Here is a 24,074-nt window from a genome sequence, read left to right as displayed (position 1 = left end):
TTCTGCGAAGATTACTAAATCAAAAGATGTTAGTGAATTGGCTACCGAGATTTTTGGTGTAATTTATTAAATTCAAAACCAAATATTTAATGTTTGTGTCCAATACTTACAATGCTGAACACTAAATGAATAAACGGTTTATATTATATTTGAATTAGAAATGGGAACAAAGTAAAAATCAGATGAACTGGCAAAATGTATTAAAAAGGACCTAAGACTAATCTCATAAGAATAGGTAAGAGTTCTCATCTGAAGTAACAGTTCCCGAAGGTATTAGATCAAATTGGCTACACAGAAGCCTTTCTTCACTGCGAGGGGTCTGAGCTAAAAACCCAGGCTCTGCCACACATCCTAAGACCTTTGACAAGTCACTTAACCTCTCTGTGCCTCTGTCCCTATCTGTAAATCAGGCACAGAAACAGAGGTTAGGAGTGAGGATTAAATTATGTCAGATCCTTAGAACAGCGTCTGGTATACAGTAGGTATTATCCATAAACTTTAGTTTGTCATTATTAGCCCATTGTATATACCAAATGTGTTGGTGATAATCCAATGGCTGCATACGAATCAATGATTTGCTAGAATATACACTTAAAACTAGGAAAGGAAAAATTACTTTTCTAGAACATAAAAGAAAATCCTGAAAACCAATGAATATATACCCACAAGTTTCCCCTAGTCTTAACATTAAAAAGTGTGCTGAATGGAGGAATAACTTTCCCAATTGCAAAGTTTTTATTTGGAAAAAACAAGATCCTATAGCCATATGAAAAGTTTGTTGACAAAATGCTGTTTACCAAAAGATACTAAGCATTCAAATCACTTGACTTAATGTGTCTATTTTATGCAACTGAACTATGAACATATTTCCATATTTACTTTTCTCTTTGTGATGCACAATTTTCCTTATTCAAGAAAGGAAAATGTTTTTAAAATCCAATCGCTAGTCTATCTAAGTAACTTCTGGCAAGAATAGGATTTGTAGTAATAGTCATGTCTTAATTAGGCCCACCTGAACTTACTGAAATTTGAAATAAAGCACTGAGTTTTTTCTCTGCTTACATTAAAAAAAAAATCTTATCCTGATTTCAGATGAGAAAGTTTTCTATGGTCAAATTGCTGTGAACATTTTAAATATGAAGTATGTTACTTCAGCTCACCTGTAGAGAGCTTCATTTTAATAATTAGATGCACAAAGTGGAAACCACGAATCAGTTGAGAGCTACATGAATGCGTGGCACCTGTACACGTGTGCTCTTGTCTTGGATGAAAACACGATGCTGGTGCCATTTCATTCTCAGGACTTCCTTTTAAATGGAAGCCCAGTAAAGAGCTATAGCTTTATATTAACGCTCTCGAGTATTACGTAGGCTCACCAGAGCGGACTCCATTTTGGTGAATTCAACAAAGCCCTGGAGCTTTTTTTTTTTTTTTTTTTGAGACGGAGTCTCGCTGTGTCGCCCAGGCTGGAGTGCAGTGGCCGGATCTCAGCTCACTGCAAGCTCCGCCTCCCGGGTTCACGCCATTTTCCTGCCTCAGCCTCCCGAGCAGCTGGAACTACAGGCACTCACCACCACGCCTGGCTAATTTTTAGTATTTTTAGTAGAGACGGGGGTTTCACCGTGTCAGCCACGATGGTCTCGATCTCCTGACGTCGTGATCAGCCCGCCTCGGCCTCCCAAAGTGCTGGGATTATAGGCGTTAGCCACCATACCTGGCCACTCTGGAGCTTTTTAAGAGTATGAAGAAGTTAAAAAAAAAAAAAAAAGACAACGTAACATGTCAAAGAAGAAGAGAGGAGAAAAGAGTATTATAACCTCTGCCATAAAGCTAGCAGAAACAAACCAAAAAAAGTATGAAAAAGTTATCCTTGAAGGATACTGACTGGGTTTGAGAAAAAAGCTGCAGGAGCACTTGAAGTATTTTTCCCAAGGAAAGGCTTTCTTCACTCCCCCACCATCCCTTTTGGGTTTTCTGTTATCTGAGAGCCAGTAAATAATGCTTCATACTCCTTAATAATGATGTTTTGGTCTTAATTCATTGGCAACTCATCGGCAAAAATGCAAAATCGTGTTTCTCCAGAGGCTGACAATTTATAGAAAAACGACAAAGGATAAGGTAAGTCATGTCCTAAGCAAGCTGATAATAGAGAAATAAATGTCCACTTGATAGCTAATCTTTTACAAATGAAAATTGGTTGCTGGGTTCACTAAGTATGCTACAAATCTATAATTTAGAATTAAAGAGTATTCTAGTTTTTATGTTTTCAGAAAAGTATGTTCAAAAATTCTCTATTAATTTTTGTTCTTGTAAACAGTCTGTAAAAACATAATAAAACTAGATGAAAACTATTTTGTGTAAGAACATAATTTCAGTTGATCTTTTTCATGTAAATTGAAGTATATGGTACATAAACAATAAAGAACTGCTCACTACATGCAGTACCTTGGAGCAATGCCTCTTAGCATGTTGTTCACTGTACCAGCAGCATAGGCATCACCTGGGAGCCTGTCAGAAACGGACATTCTTGGCTGGGTGCAGTGGCTCATGCCTGTAATTCCAGCACTTTGGGAGGCTGAGGTGGTTGAATCACTTGAGGTCAGGAGTTCGAGACCAGCCCAGGCAACATGGCAAAAACCCGACTCTTCTAAAAATACAAAAATTAGCTGGGTGTGGTGACTTGCGCCTATAGTCCCAGCTACTCAGGAGGCTGAGGCGGGAGGATCGTTTGAGCCCAGGAGGTGGAGGTTGCAGTGAGCGTGTGCCACTGCACTCCGGCCTGGGTGAGAGAGGAAGAGACCCTGTCTCAAACAAAACTGTAGAATCTGAGGCCCTATCCCAGGTCCCCTGCATCAGCATCAGAATCTTGTTAGTTCTCCAAAAGATTCTGCTGCCTGCTTTAAGGCAGTGATTGTGAAGGCAGAATCGGTGTGTCAAGGGGACCTCCTGAAGAGACACCAGCCAGGACTCTGCCCTGGGGGCCTGGAGGGAAGAGGAGCAAAGGCACCTGCATTTTAAAGCTTCACAGTGATCTGAGGCAACTTCTTGGTTATGAATCCATCCTTTAAAAATATTTTAACTAAAATCTTGGACTAAAACTTCTCATTATTGTCAATAAACCTTACCCTTGCTAGTAATCCAATTTGTTCCATACAACAGGTGGTCGTGGGAGATTAGAAACACATGTATTCTCACCTTTTTCTCTTACTGACACTAATCATCAGAATTTCTTCTCAATTCAAAATAGAAGATTCTCTATTGCTGTTATTCAAAATAATTACCTTCTTACTAGGTAAAGTCTTATCGAAGGTAACATTTTAATTTCTTTTCCAGCTTGATGCCATTCTGGCCTCCCCCGACTTCCTCAATGCTAATAATCCTTCCTGTATTCTTAGCTTAATATTAAGCAATTTTACTTTATTTACATCTAATAATTGATACTTGTTAAAATATTGACTGGTAAATAACAATGAAAACAGGGAGCTTTTAAAAAAATAGAATTGTTTTATTTAAGTAGGCTATATGCCATTTAGCCTATTTTTTTCCTTAAAATACTTAATAACTTCCATGAAGACTGTACCAGACATACTTAATAAGCAAACTTCTTAGTAAAATTACTTTAATTCAGCATATGTTCCTGCCTTCAATAAACATTAAGCAAGAAACAGGTTTATACTTATTGTACTTCTTAGGTTGAACTAAAATCAAGATTTCACACAGAGAGTATTTTTAGGCGTGATTTTGTTTTGACAGAGGGAACATGAGAAACAGAAGCCTCTCAGCCAGGTGCAGTGGTGCACACCTTTAGTCCAAGCTGCTCAGGAGGCTGAGGCAGGAGGAGAGCCTGAACCCAGGAGTTCCAGGCTGCAGTGCTCTATGACCCATGCCTGTGAACAGCCACTGCCCTCCAGCAAGGGCGACACAGCAAAACCCCGTATCTAAAACAAACAAACCAAAACCCACAAACCTTTCATCTTTAATTAAAAGAAAGGAATTGTGACCATATGTTATGAAAAAGACTTCTGACTTTACTCATCTGTTCAATGAATTAACCAACTGCACTTTCCCATACTCCAAATGGCAATGTCATTGCAACCATTTTAAAATTATCAAATTATATTCAAAATTATTATGAATTGGGCCAGGTGTGGTGGCTCATACGTGTAATACCAGCACTTTGGGAGGCCAAGGTGGGTGGATCACCTGAAGTCAGGAGTTTGAGACCAGCCTGGCCAACATGGTAAAACCCTGTCTCTACTAAAAACACAAAAATTAGCTGGGTGTGGTGGCAGGTGCCTGTAATTCCAGCCACTTGGGAGGCTAAGGCAGGAGAATTGCCTGAACTGAGGAGGCAGAGGTTGCAGAGATAATGCCACTGCACTCCAGACTGGGCGACAGGAGCAAGACTCTGTCTCAAAAAAAAAAAAAAAATTGGCCGGGCGCATGGCTCACGCCTGTTAACTCCAGCACTTTGGAAGGCCGAGATGGGCAGATCACAAGGTCAGGAGATCGAGACCCTCATGGCCAATGTGGTGAAACCCTGTCTCTATGAAAAATACAAAAATGAGCTGGGCGTGCTGGCACGTGCCTGTAGTCCCAGCTACTTGGGAGGCTAAGGCAGGAGAATCACTTGAACCTGGGAGGCAGAGGTTGCAGTGAGTTGAGATCACCCCACTGCACTCCAGCCTGGTAACAGAGCGAGACTCTGTTTAAAAAAAAAAAAAAAAAAAAGAATCAATTTGTACCCATAGGCAGAAGATGAAAAAAGTGAAGTCTCTTTTTTCCTACAAAGCAATATAAAATACTGTGCATGCTCATATTATCAATGAATATCTGTTGTTGTTCTATCCTAGAATGAGCATTTAAAAGTTTTCTTCCCTCAAAGCAACCACGGTAGGCAGATACATTTTCCTTTAGAATTCTTCAATATGCAAGCTACACAAGAAAACTGTTCTCATTAGCCATAATTACCCATTTTACTGGGATTAAAAAGGGCATTTCCTGGATGAACACCAACCTTATTCATTCCCGCTTAGCTCTAAATTAATTTTGGTGGCTTAAAAAAATTAAGTCTGCCTTCAATGGAGAAAGAGATGTCACTAGTAATGACATTCAAAGAAACAGTATCATAGTAACATTCCAAAATTATCTCAAGTAATAAAGAGCATCAGTTCTGGAATAAGGGCATAGTTTCTCCAGTTAAATATGACTCATTTTGATGTGAAGCATGACTAACTTAGATTTTAAAAGTCATGTGATGTTCCCCATATGAGTTAGGTATCTTATACTCCCTCCTAGAATCATCTAGAAGTAACAAAAATATGTGTTTTTCATAAGCAAATCTAAATTTCTAGTTGGGCAATAACATAGCATAACTGAAACAATTAAATTTAAGATATTTATTAAATAAAAAGGTTACATTATGATTTTTATACACTGTTGAAAACAATGACTTTTATTTATTTAAAGCCAGCAGTAGTTCCCATTACTCTCATAATGTTATAGTTAAGCCTTGATTTAGTTCCAGAAAATAAATAGGGTAAAATTTTAATGTTTCCCTAGCTCTGTCTGCTATAAGGGAATTTCAGAGTATGAAGGTAAGATGAAGCAGATGTAGAAGAACATTTTTAGATGCTGACAATTTTTCCTTAAAATTTAGTTTCTTCTCAAAATTCTGTACTTCTATCCATAAAAGTAAATTTCTATTTTAGTAGCTCTAAAACAACCAGGCGAGAGAAGATTATTACCCATAATAGTAAATAGCAAATACTTTGGCAAGTCTGAATTAGAATACAAGTGAAGACATTCACAAACACACTTTTTACATCTCCTGGATGTGGTATGGGCTGTATGTTAGAATTAAAGCATCACAACTATCTGATTGTAGGGTGCTGGTGGGCAATGCAATCAATCAACACGTCTACCCCAACAGATGTGGAGACGCATGGAAAAAAATACGTCAACCAAAGTGGCTGGGCAGAACAAAACACATAAAACACCATAAAACTGAAGACATTATCTCTTCTTGTCTGAAAAAAGGGATTCCCTGGAGCACAGAAAGTATTTATCAGGGGAGTGCTTCTATTCTGTTATCACAGGAGGGCTTGATGCAGATTCCGGCCATTCATACACATCTGGCAGCAGGGAATCATATTCACTCCGCCATATTCTTTCTTTAACATATTTGGCCTTGTCTTCAGGTTCTGGGTATCGGAAAGCCATTTTATTAGCATATAGGTATTCTGTAACCTGAAAAATAAATAAGGTTATTGTGTAGGCTCTGAGTATTAACCTATTAGAGAGACAACGTACTATTATAACACAGGAAAATAAGTTTAAAAGAATGGCAGTTTTCTTTTTTCAAAATAAAAAGTAACATTACTTTGACTTCTTTCAAAACATTTGGAAACTATGGAAAGTTTAAAAGATAAAACCAAACACATTTAAGTTCTACTGTGTATGATGCAAGTAAATACATTTAGGTAATCTGCCCGGCCTATGTCATTCCTCCCAGTCTTGCTGAAAGGGTGGCCTTTCTAGAGGGCCACAGAGTCTATTTCCTAATCATAGCCAACTTGACCAGGATGAAAACCCAACCCAAGGTGAGGAGAGGTTTCTACTCTAGAATTTGGATTAAGAGGCATAGTAATTATTATAAATCAGGAGTTAGACACTAGAACTATAAAGTCAAGTAAATTCAGAGCTACAACCTATACATGGGAACTGACACCACTATCACTGACTGCCAGGCATATTCTGTGTGTTTTACAAGGATACCTCCTTTACTCTCCACAAGAACCCCATGAGATAAGTACTATCTTTATTCTCATTCTGCATATGAGGAATGAGAGGAGTTTAAGTAATTTGCCCAAGGTAGTTACGTGAGAGCTGTTTCAAACCCAAAGCATTCTGAGTCTAGATATTAGACCCTCAACAGTAAGCTTGATTACTCCCCACCAAAGGTGGCTTGAATTTCAAATTTTGCACCCAAGCCACATACCATGATTGGTGGTGAGAATAAGCCTTTGAGCCTCAGTTCTGATATAAAATGAGGAATGTGAAACGCTTCCTCACAGGGTAACACAGTGCCTCTCACACAGTAAAGTTCTCAAGTCATGGCTTTATTTATTTATTTATTTATTTATTTATTTGAGACGGAGCCTTACTCTGTCACCCAGGCTGGAGTGCAGTGGCGCGATCTCAGCTCACTGCAAGCTCCGTCTTCTGGGTTCAAGCGATTCTCCTGCCTCAGCCTCCCCAGTAGCTGGGACTACAGGCATGCACCACCACACCTGGTAAATTTTTGTATTTTCAGTAGAGATGGGGTTTTGCCGTGTTGGCTAGGCTGCTCTTGAACTCTTGACTGCAGGTGATCCGCCCGCGTCGGCCTACCTAAGTGCTAAGATTACAGGAATGAGCCACCGTGCCTGGCAGGTTTTATTTTAACTTAAAAAAATGTAGTGACATATGGCAGAAAAAATTCAAACAATTATAAGGTGTCATTCTCCTCCTCTAATTCTCATTCCAAATGGTAACCATTATTAAAGTTTCGTATTTCAACTTTCTAAAAGAAAAATCTCAGAATAAGATGGTGATTAAAAAAATAATCCTTGGTACCAAGAGCTCCATCTCAGTGTATTTTGTGATAGAAAATGTGTTCAATTGTTTTCTGTTCTATTATATAAAACATATTTTACTAATATTTTATTATTGACTAAGAAAAAGAAGTAGGGAAGGGCTAGATCCTCAGTGGCAGGTAACTGCAATAAAGATCTGAGAAGGTTAAAAACCTAAGGGCTGGCTGGGCGCAGTGGCTCACACCTGTGATCCCAGCACTCTGGGAGGCCAAGGCGGATGGATCACCTGAGGTCAGGAGTTTGAGACCAGGCTGGCCAACATGGTGAAACCCTGTCTCTACTAAAAACACAAAAATGAGTCGGGCGTGGTGGTAGGCACCTGTAATCCCAGCTACTCAGGAGGCTGAGGCAGGAGAATCACTTGAATTTGGGAGGCAGAGGTTGCAGTGAACTGAGATTGCACCACTGCACTCCAGCCTGGGCGACAGAGTTAAGACTCCATCTCAAAAACAAACAAACAAACAAAAAACCCAAGGGCCAAATAAACATAACACATGTCATTAGTAGTTTGTTGACCAAACTGCTCTTCTCAGTTTTTGTACTAAACAGGAAAAACGGAATGATATAAAAAGACAGGCAGAGATTTTTGCTTCCAGAAAGATGGAATACACACACTTTTCCTTCCGACCTTGGAGAGCTGAGCACGTGGCCTGCCTGATGTGAGGGGTGGTGGGAGGTGTTCTGAAGCCAGTAAGCAGTATAATTAACATAAGTAAATAAATATAAATTCATAAACAAATGAACGAAGGAGAGAAGGCAGCAGAGTAGACATACAAATTCTCACTTGTGGCACAGCATGGGAGGGAGAATGACAGTGGCCACCATGCATACAATAAAAAGTCAGCTAAAATTTTAAGGAACTGCCAAAGGTCAATGAGAGTTAGTGTTTTATTCCGGAACAACTGCAAACTTTAGACATAAGGGGGGCTCACACTCACTGCAAATCTCTTTCCCACAGGCTGCTGGTACCCACAGAAAAAGATTAGGGACAAGGCATGAGATTGGAGAAAGCTCCCCTTGGTCCTGGAGGCATGCAGGAGGTGACTGGTGGCTGTCAGAGGAACACACACAGCCCTGCTCATAGAGCCAAAGGGGTGAATCAATGGCTGTTTGAGGTTGGGACAGACACAAAGCTCTGCCTCCTCTACTCACCACTTTCTTCTTTGTTTCTAAAAAGAAAAGCCTATGCCACTGCAGATGCAGCACTCTCTCTACTCCTGCCTCTGGGGAAACGCAGGGAGACATGAACCTGGGCCTGTGTTCCTATACTAATCCAAAGCAGAGGTCTTCTATGACCTCATGTACTACCTCTCATTTGTTTTTTTTTTTTTTTTTTTGAGACGGAGTCTTGCTCTGTCACCCAGGCTGGAGTGCAGTGGCCGGATCTCAGCTCACTGCAAGCTCCTCCTCTCGGGTTCACGCCATTCTCCTGCCTCAGCCTCCCAAGTAGCTGGGACTACAGGCACCCGCCACTTCGCCCGGCTAGTTTTTTGTATTTTTTAGTAGAGACGGGGTTTCACCGTATTAGCCAGGATGGTCTCGATCTCCTGACCTCATGATCCGCCCGTCTCGGCCTCCCAAAGTGCTGGGATTACAGGCTTGAGCCACCGCGCCCGGCCACCTCTCATTTGGATATACCAATTATTTCTCTCTCTTTTTTTTTTCTTAGAGACAGGGTCTTGCTCTGTCATCCACACTGGAGTGCAGTGGTATGATCATAGCTCACTGAAGCCTTGGCCTCCTGTGTTTAAGTGATCCTCCCACCCCAGCCTCCTGAGTAGGTGGGACTACAGGCACATACCACTGTGCCTGGCTAATTTTTTTTTTTTTTTTTTTTTTTTGGTAGAGGTGAGATCTTTGTTATCCAGGGATGGTCTTAAATTTACAGCCCCAAGCCATCCTCCTGCCTTGGCTTTTGAAAGTGCTATGATTCTAGGAGTGAGCCGCTGTGTCTGGCCCAGTAATCTCTTAACTGACCAGTATCTTCCAAAATCTCCCCTACCTGTAATATCATTCTATAAATTCTAAAGTCGGACTCTTATCATCCTAGTTCTGGGTTCTAAAATCTTCAATTGTTTTGCAGTAGAAGGTAATCACACTCCTTAGGCTGGCATTTGTATATCTGTACAGCTGTCTTTAATATAACTTTCAAATTCTCTTTTATGCCATTTCCCTACCTGTTCCTTAGACTCCAGGCTCAACTATTATTCCCTAAACATACCATCCTTTACCAATTCCCAATCTTTGCTTAGGTGACAGGCACCAAAATAATGCAATAATAAAACTAATAGTCAAAGCTGGCCACAGTGGCTCATATCTATAATCCCAGCACTTTGGGAGGCCAAGGTGGGCAGATCTCCTGAGCTCAGGAGTTCAAGACCAGTCTGGGCAACACTGCAAACCCCCATCTCGACCAAAAATGCAAAGAAAAAAAATTAGCTGGACATGGTGGCACACGCTTGTGGTCCCAGCTACTTGGAAGGCTGAAGTGGGAGGATCGCTTGAGCCTGGGAGGCAGAGCTTGCAGTGAGCTGAGACCACACTGCTGCACTCCAACCTGGGTGACAGGGTAAAACCCTGCCTCAGAATAAATAAATAAATTTATTAGTCAAAATGATAAAATTTTATGATCACCTGTACAGAAGTGAAATTGTGGTTGATAAATTCCATAGTCAATCCTCATGTTTAAGAAAAATCTTAGTAATCTAGAAATAGAAGACTACTTCTTTTAAAAAGACGAAAATACTTATTTCAATCAAAAGCTAGCATCACATTTAATATTAACATACAAAGATGTTAGCCAGGTGGTGGCATGTGCCTCTAGCTACTCAGGAGGCTGTGGCAGAAGGATCACTTGAGCCTAGGAATTTGAGATCAGCTTGGCCGGCCATATAGACTCTGTCTCTAAATTGAAAAAAAAATACAAGAATACCCTTACTAACCTAATTGCTTAAGACTATTCTGCAGTTTCAGCTAGTTTATAGTTAGAGAAAAACAGACTATGCATATTAAAAAAAGAAAAAATTACTTGCAGACAATTAAAACAATTCCAAATGAAATGAAAAACTATTAAAATAAGATTGTTCAAAAAACTGGTCATCAAGTAAATTCATAAAAATGAATGTTTTCAAATTAGTATTAGTATTCCTAACTTTTCCTATAAATTAGAAATGATCAATGAAAAAATATTTGGAAAGAAAAAAAAGTCTTTATTATATTAGAATAACAGAAATTTAAAAATATTTAGGAAAAAGTAGCCATATTCAGATGAAGAAAACAAAATTATACTGAAAGACTTTTTAAAAAATATCTTAATAAACAGAGATAGTGATTAGAGAATACTCAATACTGAAAGACCCAATTTCACCAATTTATAAATGTAACAATTTCATACAAAGTTGCAAAGTTTTTTAAAATTAAAAAAGCAGATACAAAAATTTGTCCAAAAGAAAACAATTTAGAACAGTCAAGAAAATACTGAAAAAGTATAATGATGGGAAAGATGAAGTACCAAATGTTACCACATTACACACATTACGAAATTTAAAACAGTGTCAGATGGTAAACAAAAATGGTCAGGAATAGAAATCCCAGGAACAGATTCAATTGCCAATTAACTGTAAACAACGGAGGCATTAATCAATAAACAATGGCATTAATCAATAAACAATGCTGGGGCAACTGGTTAACTACTCAGGAAAAAATGTTTCCCTTTCTCATATCATACATTAAAATAAATCCCAGAGAGATTAAAAAAGTTTTATTTTAGATAATGCAAGTAGACAGTTATGATTTTGGGGTGAGAGAAGGCATTAATATTCATAAAAGGTGAGGACAGAATCCACAAAATAAACAAATAATTCCATAAAAAACTTTAAAAAGACATGTCAAACAATTCTATAAAGTTAAAACAAATGACAAATGGGAAAATATCTGCACCACAGTGAACAGGAAGATCACTACACTTAATATATAAAAAGCTCAGGACGGGGGAGGGGGAAGGGATGGCATTGGGAGTTATACCTGATGTAAATGACGAGTTGATGGGTGCAGCACACCAACATGGCACAAGTATACATATGTAACAAACCTGCACGTTATGCACATGTACCCTAGAACTTAAAGTATAAAAATATAAATATATATATATATATATATATAAAAAACAAGCCCTCAGAAATCAATGCCAGAAAGTAGGAAAGCAAATATCCAATATAAAAAAGAGCAAAGGTCATGAAAAAGTAGTTCGTTGAAGAAATACAATTGTTGAATAAACAAAAAATTATTCAATCTCACTAATAATGCCTTAATAATGAGAAACAATTTTACCTAGTAAATATGCAAGATTAAAAAAATAATTGTAAGTATTGGCAAAAGTGTGGAAAAACATACACTCATATCTAATTGCTGCAATGTAAATCAGTACTTTTTTTTCTGAAGAGAGTATTTGACAACATGCATCAGAAGCCTTAAAACACCTTAAAAACCTTTGTTCTTAAGCTTAGAATTTATTGCAAAGAAAAACCATCACAGTACGGGTGTGGTGGCTCACACCTGTAATCCCAGCACTTTGGGAGGCCAGGTTGGGTGGATCACCTGAGGTCAGGAGTTCGAGACCAGCCTGGTCAACATGGTGAAACCCTGTCTCTACTAAAAATACAAAAAATTAGCTGGGCCATGGGGGTGGGCGCCTGTAATCCCAGCTACTTGGGAGGCTGAGGCAGGAGAATTGTTTAAACCCTGGAGGCAGAGGTTGCAGTGAGCCGTGAGCTGAGATCCCGCCACTACACTCAAGCCTGGGCGACAGAGTGAGACTCTGTCTCAAAAAAAAAAAAAAAAAAGAAACCATCACAAATACACACAAAGTACACACAAATATTTAGCTGTAAGGATAAATGTTCACTACACTGTTCTTTCTTTCTTTCTTTTTAAAAAACTCTTTATTTTTATTTATTTTTTTGAGATGGAGTTTTACTCTTGTGGCCCAGGCTGGAGTGCAATGGCACGATCTTGGCTCACTGCAACCTCCTTCTCCCAGGTTCAAGTGATTCTCTGGCCTCAGCCTCCAGAGTAGCTGGGATTACAGGTACCCAGCACCATACCTGGCTAACTTTTTTTGTATTTTTAGTAGAGATGGGGTTTCACCATGTTGGCTAGGCTGGTCTCAAACTCCTGACCTCAGATGACTCGGCCTCCCAAAGTGCTGGGATTACAGGTGTGAGCCACTGCACCCAGCCTACAGTGTTATTTCTAACAATAAAAAGCTAAAAACTTAAATGTCCAAAAACAGAGAAATGATGAAACACATTTTGATATAAAGAGAACACCATGCAGCATTAATGATCACATACATGAGAATTATTATTAACTTACATGGAAAAGGCTTACAATATATTAAGTGGAAAAAGTGCAGTAAGAAACCAATTATAAGAATGGGCACAGGCCACTTTGGGAGGCCAAGGCAGGAGGATCACTTCAGGCCAAGAGGTTAGAGACCAGCCTGGGCAACACAGGGAGACCTCATCTCTATTCTTTAAAATAATTTTTTAAAAAGGCACAAGTGACTACATGCATGTGTATATGCATATATGTGTTTGCAAAGAAAAAAGTCTAGAAGGCAACAAGCCCAAAATAATCATGTGTGTTATATTCTGGTAGTAAGAATACGGGCCTAAAATTTCTTCTTTGCAGCCTTCTAAATGTTTCAGATTTATCTCTAGTAAACCTGTATTTCTTGTATAAGAAAATTAATGTGAAGAAGTTTAAGTTATTACTTACTTTAATAGCAATGTTAATAGAAACTTCCTGAATATTAGCAAGTGGTGGGTAAAGTCTCCCTTGGGCTAGCTCTTCATCTGTCAATTGGCTTGTCAGTGCCTGAAGAGAAAAACAGCATTTTGCTCTTTGTTTAAATAACAGAATAAGGACCCAGGAAAATGGAAAAAGCATTGGGGAAACAGAGAGTAATACAGGTAATATAATTCCCGTTATTTCTTGAAGGAATACACTTAAACCACTGCAGAAATTAAAACTGTTATCATTAAACAATAAATAACCAGATTTAAAGACTTATTGATTATATTCTACTTTATATTATACATGTAGAGCGTGCCTTAATTGCAGTGGCTACTTTGAAAACAGACATTAATTGTATTAATGTGAGTTCTTCAGAAATACTTCAAAGTTTGGAGCTCCCATAGGCCAGCACTCCAAATAATACCAGTACTTGTCCATTAAAAGCATGCAATGAGTTATCTATGCTGTCAAAATATATCCAGATATATATAAAGCAAGTATAGTCTAAATGTTATTAAAATGAGAGGATTCAGTTTACAAACATTTGAAAGGTCATGATTAAAAAAATCAATTCTATGCATAAATAGGCAAACCATAAAAGTAATGTATGAGTAACTTCCTTTTCATTAATAAGGCAGATTTAACCCATTCTCTCTCTGCTTTTAATTTTCAGATCTATTCACCTTCATAATTCATCCTTTATAAAATAAGCAACATTTAAAACATTTACCTTTGCAGCTTCTAGGAAAATACTGTCACTAATATGCCGGGTGTTACAGAGAATAACAGCTAAAGCCACACCTAGAATACATTTTAAAGTTTACTTAGTACGGTCACTTTTCAAATTATGAAAGAAGTCAATTTCTATATTCAGGCAAATAAATGTCCATCCATATCCCAAACAACTCCCCCCAAACAGAACAGCCAAGAAAAAACAGAAATCTGAGTTAAAATCAAACGATCTTTTTTTTTTTTTTTTTTTTTTTTGAGACGGAGTCTCGCTCTGTCGCCCAGGCTGGAGTGCAGTGGCCGGATCTCAGCTCACTGCAAGCTCCGCCTCCCGGGTTTACGCCATTCTCCTGCCTCAGCCTCCCGAGTAGCCGGAACTACAGGCGCCCGCCACCGCGCCCGGCTAGTTTTTTTGTATTTTTTTAGTGGAGACGGGGTTTCACCGTGTTAGCCAGGATGGTCTCGATCTCCTGACCTCGTCATCCACCCGTCTCGGCCTCCCAAAGTGCAGGGATTACTTGCTCTGTCGCCCAGGCTGGAGTGCAGTGGCCAGATCTCAGCTCACTGCAAGCCCCGCCTCCCGGGTTCACGCCATTCTCCTGCCTCAGCCTCCCGAGTAGCTGGGACTACAGGTGCCTGCCACCTCGCCCGGCTAGTTTTTTGTAGTTTTTAGTAGAGATGTGGTTTCACTGTGTTAGCCAGGATGGTCTCGATCTCCTGACCTCGTGATCCACCCGTCTCGGCCTCCCAAAGTGCTGGGATTACAGGCTTGAGCCACTGCGCCCGGCCAAAATCAAACGATATCTTTAATGATTCTTATTTGTAAGTAATTTCAGAAATATCAAATGGCTTTTCTCAGTTTAGTTTTTACATTTATGAAAATGACAAATACACACAATTCATCAACGCTTGTTTTAACACCAGTTCCCAGCCCACCTCTAACACTCCATTTATTGCTCTACAGAGGCAATGACTTTCAATTTTTTTTTTTTTTTTTTTTTTTGAGGCGGAGTCTCGCTCTGTCGCCCAGGCTGGAGTGCAGTGGCGCGATCTCGGCTCACTGCAAGCTCCGCCTCCCCGGTTCACGCCATTCTCCTGCCTCAGCCTCCCCAGTAGCTGGGACTACAGGCACTCACCACCACGCCCGGCTAATCTTTTGTATTTTTAGTAGAGACGGGGTTTCACCGTGTCAGCCAGGGCGCGGTGGCTCACGCCTGTAATCCCAGCAGGTTGGGAGGCCGAGGCTGGCGGATCACCAGGACTTTCAATTTTTTTTTTTAGCTGATTGTTTATCTCTCTCACTCTTAAATAACTTGTTTCTTGTGATTTTTTTTCTCTCTCTTTTTTTTTTTTTTTTTTTCTTTTTTTGCCTTCTCTTACTGTGCTGATCTTGCATTTTCTGTTTTGGAGATCACTGACTCCTTCCTATAAGAGTAAGTAGTGCTCTTTCATATTTTCAGCTTTCTCTCTTCTTCCCGATATAGTTAGAGCATAATTTTGGTTCAATCAATATTCAATGCTTATATCATAATTACTTTTTGTTTTCTGCACAATTTTGTCTTTCTTGAAGTTAATAATTATCCTTTTTCCTTTACTTTGATTTTTTAGTATTTAACATTGTTATTTCACTCTGGAACTCTCAATTGTCTAAATTTTCTTCTGTTTTAGTTACTTTATATATTCTCGAATTTCATGCTCTAGAATAAATCTGCTAAAGCTCCATTCTGGTCTGGTTGTCCCCCATTCCAGCTATGGAGCTGTCATCCTAGAAAATCCCTTTATCATCATGGGCTCTTTGCTTCTAAGTTGACTCCATTTCCTAAATTCAACTTTTCCTAGTTTGTTACTCCCTCTTTTGGTAGGGTACATTCTCCCATAGCTTTCCGAAGAACAGTGCATGGGAGATACACATTTTTTGAAAACTTGCATTTCTGAAAACGTGTGTGTTTACTTCTTTCTACTTACATTTGATAGTTTGTCTAGGTTTAGAATTCTGGCTTGGAAATATTTTTCCTTCAGAACTGTGAGGTATTATTCCAATACTGTCTAGCTTCCTGTGCTGGTAAGAAGCATCAATCTGAGTTCAGATCCTGTTTAGGTGATTGTTTTTGTTTAATCTCTGGATGCAAGTAGGATCCCTTTAAAAAATTTTTTTTTGGCAACAGTCTCGCTGTGTCACCCAGGCTGGAGTACAGTGGCACAATCACAGCTCACTGCAGCCTCAACCTCCATGGGCTCAAGCGATCCTCCTACCTCAGCTTCCTGAGTAGCTGGGATTACAGGCATGTACCATCACACTTGGCTAATTTTTTTATTTTTTGTAGAGACAGGGTTTTACTATGCTGCCCAGGCTGGTTTCAAACTTCTGGACTCATGCAATCTTCTTGCCTCAGCCTCCCAAAGTGCTTGGATTACAGGCATGAGCCACTGTGCCCAGCCAGATCCTTATTTTTATACCTAACGGTCTGCAATTTCTTAACACTGTGCCTTGATGTGCATTATTTTAACTCATCATGTTTAGCATTCAGTGAGTAGGCGCTTCCTATCTGAAAACATGAGTCTTTCACTTTTGGGAAATGTTCGTGAAGCTTTGAGGATTCACTTCCCTCCATTTTTCTGTTCTTGTTCCCTGACATTTATATTTTCTGATACTGTACCTCTTGGATTGGCTAATTTTCTTCTTTATTTTCCTTCTCCTGTCCTCTGCTCTCTTTTTAGGTAACTTACTCATCTTTTTCTTCTAATCTTTCTACTATCAAACTTTATTTTTAGGAGCTTGTTTTGCTTTCTAATTTTTTTTAAATAAAATTCTGTCTTGTTCAGAGGATATAATATTTTGTCACCCTGAGGATAGTGATAATTTTTAAATTTTCCCATTATCCTTGTTTTTTTCCCCAATATGTCTTTTTCTGTTTGTCTGCTTTGGTCTTTTATGAAAATCTTTCATAAAGAGACTTTCCTCATATGACTAGTAATCTTCAAGCATTTCTCACATTTAAGGCTTAAGAACTAGAGAAAATGATTGGAAGCTATGAGCGTGAGAGTGGGGTTTGCTTCCTCTGAGCATCACCATACAAGCCTTTAAACTTCCTATTTTCTAGCACCTCTGTCCTCAACTATGTCTGGTGTCTCCCAGCCTAGAAACACTGTTTTATTCTATTCAAAGAATATCCCAACTGGCTTTGAGGAAGGGTAGTCATCCAATTACCTCATAGCTGAGAAGATCACATGGTTAATAGCATTTTTTTTAAGTAGATAATTTGGTCCATCTACATTTAATGTAGTTTTTACCTTTTTTTTTTTTTTAAGTGATTGGGACAGATTTAGCCCCCAAACACTTAGTCTCATCACTCTCATCTCACCTTGCCTTGCTTATTTTATGTTCCTTTTCCTCTTCTTTCTTGCTTTTCGGATTTTTGTTGCTTCATTTCATCCCAACCTTACCATAAACAGGAAGTCTTTGTAGTGTTCTAATGGTTATCCTAAAATTTATATCATGCATCTTTAACTACCAACATTCCACATTAAATTTTTTTTTTGAGATAGGGTCTCACTCTATTGCCTAGGCTAGAGTGCAGTGGCACGACCAAAGTTTGCCACCTCAAACTCCTGGGCTCAAGTGATCCTCCGTCCTCTGTGTCTGCAGTAGCTGGGACTACAGGCACATGTCACCACACCTGGCTAATTTTTTTTTTTTTTTTTTTTTGTAGAGACAGAGCCTCCCTATGTTGCCAGGGCTAGTCTCAAACTCTCGGCCTCAAGTGATCCTCCTGTTTTGACATCCCAAAGTGCTGGGATTATGGGTATGAGCCAATGTCCCCCGCTCCACATTAATTTTTAATTTACCTTCCTGCCAATCAATGTAAGTCCCTCATAACAGCTTAACTCTATTTCACAGAGCTACTGTTATTGTGCATTTTAATTCTTTCTATATGTATTTTTCAAAATCCCATGTTTGTTTCATTCTATATAAACAACATTCATTTTGTTGTACCCACCCACTTATTCATAGACTTTCTTTGCTCTTCATTCCTTCCTACACCTTAGAGTTCCTATGTGGGATTATTTTCTTTTTCCCTAAGGAACAAAATTTCCTTTCCTTTAATATAAAAACAGTCTGCCAGGTGGTGAATCCCCGGTTTTTTTGTTTTTCTGAAAAATGTCTTCACTTTGCCTTAATTCTTGAAGGATATTTTCACTGTGTAATGAATTCTAGGTGGCAAGTATTTCCCATAAGCAACTTTCATAGGTCATTCCACAGCCTTGGGATCTTATTGTCACTGAGGAGCCTGCTGTCAGTCTGTTGGTCGCTTCTTCGAAGGAAATCTTTTTGTTCTGGCTGCTTTCATATTCTTCTCTTTGTGGTGATTCTGAAGCCTCACAGTAATGTGCCTAGATGTAGATTTCTTTTTATGCATCCCACATGGGTTTCTGCAAGCTTTTTGAATATTGATTGTCAATCATCAGTTCTAAAAATAACTCAGCCATGAGGCCAGCACATGTTGCCTCTGCTTCATTCTCATTTATTCTAGGACTTCAATTAAACATCTATCAATGAAATGTCTGTCCCTTACCTATTTTTTTTTTTTTTTTTTTTTGGTCTCTCTGTGCTGCATTCTGGATTGTTTCTTCAGAGATATTTTCCAGTTGATTAATTCTCTCTGGTCTAATCTGCCATAAGCCTCATTCACTCAGTGTTTTTTTTTTTTGAGACAGGGTCTTGCTTTGTCACCTAGGCTAGAGCACAGGGGACCAATCATGACTCACTCCAGCCTTGACCTCCCAAGCTCAAGTGATCCTCCCATCTCAGCCTCCTGAGTAGCTAGGACTACAGGCATATGCCAGCATGCCTGACTAATATATATATATATTTTTAAACTTGTAGAGATGGGGGTCTCTCTACGTTGCCAGGGCTGGTCTCAAACTCCTGGGCTCAAGCAGTTCTTCTACCTTGGCCTCGCAAAGTGCTAGGATTACAGGCATGAGCCACTACGCCCAGCCCACTCAATTCTTACAGATTACTACATTTTTCAATTTTAGAATTTAATGGTACTTGTCTAAGTTTTCAAGATTGGCTTTTATCTCTATAAATATAATAAGCATATTTGTTTCATAGCGTTTGTGTTATATCTAGGGTTTCAGTATGTCTGTTTTTCTTGTTTTCATTGGTTTTGGCTTCTGTTGTTATGTCTCTTTATGTGCCTCATTATCTTTTTTTATTTTTCCACTTAGGTTGTACTTGAAAATTTATAAAAATAATTTGAGGACTAGGATAGTATTATCTTATTTCAGAGAAATTTTTATTTGCTTCTGCTGGGCGCTTGTGGGCACTGGCAGTCCCGAACAGAGGCCTGAGGTTTTCTAAATCACCCATTGCTGCTGCAAACTATACCCCCAATCCAAGGTACAGCACTTTAGGGTTTCAGTCCAGAGTGGGAGGTGGTGCCAGACTTGGACACGGTGCCGATCTTGTCCACCTTCCATGAAAAGCACAGCTGTACCTCTTAGCCACTTTCTTCCTGGTCTGTGCTTCCACTGTAAAACTGGCTTCAAGAGCTGGCTCTGTGCCTTAGTTCCCTCCCTAACCTTGGTCCAGAATTCCCCAATATTCCATTAGAGTCAGTATCTTATCCCTTTGACCCTTTTATGGTCTTAAAAAAAAATTTCATCCAGTTGTTACAGTTGCTGAACTAGGTCATTCAAATATTAAGTTTTTTTTAAGTTGCTTTATAAACAGACTTTCAGCCAATCCTCCTATTTTTAGGCTCATTTCTACCTCAAATGCCAGGTCATTTTATTTTATTTTTTTGAGACAGTCTCACTTTGTTGCCCAGCCTGGAGTGCACTGGCATGATGATGGCTCACTGCAGCCTGGACCTCCCAGGCTCATGTGATCCTTCCACCTCAGCCTCCTGCCTAGCTGGGATTAGTGGCGTGCACCACCACACCTGGCTAATTTTTTTAATTTTTGGAAGAAACAAGGTCTCACTATGTTGCCCAGGCTGGTCTCAAGCTCCTGGCCTCAAGCAATCCTCCTGCCTCAGCCTCCCAAAATGTTGGGATTACAGGTGAGAGCCACCATGCCTGGCCAGGTCATTTTTAATGTCCATATTTATGGTATCCCTGTTATTAAAGTTAGGACTTTAAAGGGTTACATAAAAATAATCAACTGCTAAATTCCTTAATACTCAGATATGATATAAAAAACGGTTTTGCTGAACTTAGAACAACCATTCGACTCAGCAACCCTATTATTGGGTATTACCCAAAGGAATATAAATCATTCTACCATAAAGACACATGCATGTGTATGTTCACTGTAGCACTATTCACAATAGCAAAGACACAGAATTAACCTAAATGCCCATCAATGGTAAAATGGATAAAGAAAATGTGGCACATACACACCATGTATATAAATAAAAAAAAATCCTATGCAGCCATAAAGATGAATGAGATCACGTCCTTTGCAGTAACATGCACGGAGCTGGAGGCTATTATCCTAAGTGAACTAACACAGGAACAGAAAACCAAATACCATATGTTCTCACTTATATGTGGAGCTAAGTGATAAGAACTCATGGACACAAAGAAGGAAACAACAGACACTGGGGCCTACTTAAGGGTAGAGGGCGGGAAGAGGGTAAGGATCAAAAAACTACCTATCGGGTACCATGCTTATTACCCAGGCGATGAAATAATCTATACATGAACTCCCCTGCAACATACAATTTACCCAACAAACCTTCATATGTACCCCTGAAACTAAAAAAAAAAGTTAAAAAAAATAGCTTTGTTAAAATCAGCAGAAAAGTATTGCCTTTCCTGCCCTCATGCCTTTTAGGCCATAGAAATGTTACTGAATAGAACATATTGATTTTGAACATTATCAAGTTCTAGAAAGAGATCATGGATGACGGGACAGTTTCTATTATAGAAGTTAGGTCTCAAGATAACAGGAAAACATGAGGGGCAAAAAAAAGAAAAATATAGAAAAGCACTAGGATATTCACAGACTAAATACCTTCTTTACTCTGACAATAGTTATACATGCTTGCCTGATGCCAGCCTATATAAACTATAAGACTACTTGTCATATCTTAATTAGAGCCTGCTGTCAGCTAGTCAGGGAAAGACCTACCAGAAGAAAAAAGACACAAGTGCAAAAGAAAATCATACAAAATTCCTGTTTTACTCAATATAGTCTTGCTTAAAAGAAAGAGACAACTGAGGATTACCAGAAATTTATGGAAAATACAGCACAAAGGAAGAAATATTAAAAGGTATCCTAATAATTCTCCAGAAAAAGCTGAAAGAATACTGTAGCCGTTTTTATTTTTAAAGTAGTTATTTAGAAAGAGCAATTCTAAAATTAAAAAAAAGGTATTGGGAATAAAAATAAGTTGTTGAACTGAGTTAATAATAAATGATATTAAGCAGTTATTATTAATTTCCTTTGGTGTGATACCAGTATAGTGGTTGTATCTTAAAAAATGAGAACACCTGGCCGGGCGTGGTGGCTCACACCTGTAATCCCAGCACTTTGGGATGCGCGGAACATCTGAGGTCAGGATTTCTAGACCAGTCTGGCCAACACGGTGAAACACCATCTCTACTAAAAATACAAAAATTAGCCAGGTGTGGTGGTGCATGCCTGTAGTCCCAGATACTCAGAAGGCTGAGGCAGGGGAATTGCTTGAACCTGGGAGACAAAGCTATCAGTCACGATGGTAACCACCAGAAAAACTCCCAGCAAATTACTGACAACGGTTCTGGGAAGTATGATTAAGGAGGTACACCAAGGGAAGATAGAGAGGGTTACAGAATTTTGTGCCATTCTGTTCCTCTGAACTTTCACAAATCATGGAATACATTATTTCTATAATAAAAACATTTAATTAACAATATGAATAAATTTTCAGAGAAAATGGAGCATGCTGAATTCAATGAATTCCTTGAGTTTCCTTGTACATTTATACCAAAATCTCTAATACTGTTGCTCATTTTAATCTTCCATTCCAAAGAATTCCATTAAGTATTTTTACATAATTAACTATTGCTCTATAACATAAATAATGACAGCATTTATTACCTGGAAAAATATATACATTGTTTCCTTGACCTGGTGTAAAGACTCGCCCATCTGTGAGTTTCACTGGCCCAAATGGACTGCCACTGGCAAACAAACACCTGCCCTGTTAAGAAGATGGAATAACTTCAATTTTGTTATTTTCTGTGGATGAGAAAATTGGGGTGAATTCATACAAAATCAAGTCCTGGAGTAAAGTAGACCAATATATTACTTGGAAACAAAGCATAATATACTATATAACAATCTTTTCATTACAATCCTTTGTTAGAATGAGGTTTGTTTTATGTGTAGTATACATTCAATAAATAATTAATAAAGTTAAACATCATTTATTACTAAAAATTTAAAAACCAGACACTTATTTTTAAGAAATTTAAGGCCAGGCACAGCGGCTTACACCTGCAGTCCCAGCACTTTGGGAGGCTGAGGTGGGCAGCTCACTGGAGGCCAGGAGTTTGAGACTGCCTGGCCAACATAGTGAAACCCTATCTCTACTAAAAATACAAAAAATTAGCTGGGTGTGTTGGCCCATGCCTATTGTGATCTCAGCTACTCAGGAGGAGAATCACTTGAACCTGGGAGGAAGAGGTTGCAGTGAGCCGATATCATGCCACTGCACTCCAGTCTGGGCAACAGATCAAGACTCCATCTCAAAAAAAAAAAAAAAAAGAAAAGAAATTTAAAATGTAGATAGCCAATAAATATCATTCCATATTATAAAGACCAATATAAACACCTATGAATGAAGGGGAAATACCAAAACAAATGGCCGTCATTTACTGTATAACTGCTAAAACTAATAACCAAGTACTTTATATGTGTTAACTCAGTTAATTTGCCATCATGAAAACTTCATCATCATCCCCATTTCACTAATTTTAAAAAATCAGAAAACTAAGGCTATTTTCAAATACTTTGTCAAAAGTCACACATCAAAACTGTAGTAGTTAAATCTTAATCTAGATTTTTTTGTAACTCCACAGCCACAGGTTTTCAATGATGCTGTAATACCCAGCAGTAGGCAGTTTATAACACAGGCATATGGCATGACCATAGTATCACTCCAGGAAAACAAATGGCCTGATGCCTTGTTAAAGCAGAATACTTCTCCAAATTTGTCACATCTATCCAATTTTGATACTATGCTCTATAATGGCATATAATAAATGTTACTGGCATATTCAGTATTTCTAAGATAATTAATTGTATTATTATTCTTTATAGTATTGTAGACCCTTGGCTTTAGTGGATTTAACATTCAAGAATTTGACTCCAGGTAATCTGAAGGTCAACAATGCAGAGTAAGCATTACTTTTACAGGAAATACTTTCCATTTCAAAATGATACAAGGTTTAAGAGTAGAAGCAAGCTAACTATGCTACTAGGGCACAGCTGTCTATCTTAGACTTGCAACTCTATATTGTTTTATCATTTTCCACCTATTCTATGGATAGCTATTACAATTCTCTATCTGTTCCAAACATTACTTATGACTAAAAATTTTGTTTCTTTGACGATTAAGGTTAGTTCATGGTTAATATCATACATGTTATCACAATAAGCACATACTTATTTTTCTGGCACCATTAATTTTAATAGTCTTATAAGGTAGATTATACAATATAGCACGTCATGGAAAAAATGTTCTCATGATATCAGTTAAGTTTGGAAATTTAGAAAGATTTTGGTTGGCCGGGCACAGTGGCTCACACCTGTAATCCCTGTACTTTGGGAGGCTGAGGTGGGCGGATCATGACGTCAGGAGATTGAGACCATCCTGCTTAACACGGTGAAACCCCGTCTCTACTAAAAATACAAAA

At 38.7% G+C, this 24,074-nt stretch overlaps 1 protein-coding gene across 3 annotated transcripts in view; it reads right to left on the bottom strand.

The window, feature by feature from the left end:
• Positions 1 to 5,384: 5,384 nt before the first annotated feature.
• Positions 5,385 to 24,074, bottom strand: part of ME2 (malic enzyme 2) — a 71,704-nt gene continuing 53,014 nt past the window's right edge. For 2 of the 3 annotated variants that reach the window (XM_003914383.5, XM_021930120.2), the window contains 4 exons: positions 22,255 to 22,357; positions 14,164 to 14,234; positions 13,416 to 13,514; positions 5,385 to 6,249 (listed from right to left, as the gene is read on the bottom strand). In XM_003914383.5, the coding sequence (XP_003914432.1) occupies positions 6,082 to 6,249; positions 13,416 to 13,514; positions 14,164 to 14,234; positions 22,255 to 22,357 (441 nt within the window). In that variant the 3' untranslated portion in view covers positions 5,385 to 6,081. The remainder of the gene's footprint in view (positions 6,250 to 13,415; positions 13,515 to 14,163; positions 14,235 to 22,254; positions 22,358 to 24,074) is intronic. The other variant, XM_021930121.2, reaches the window with a different exon arrangement.

This window comes from Papio anubis, chromosome 19 (genome assembly GCF_008728515.1).
Source record: "Papio anubis isolate 15944 chromosome 19, Panubis1.0, whole genome shotgun sequence".
NCBI lineage: Eukaryota > Metazoa > Chordata > Mammalia > Primates > Cercopithecidae > Papio > Papio anubis.
Note: the sequence above shows the minus strand (reverse complement) of the source record. Positions and strands in the feature narration are given on the sequence as shown.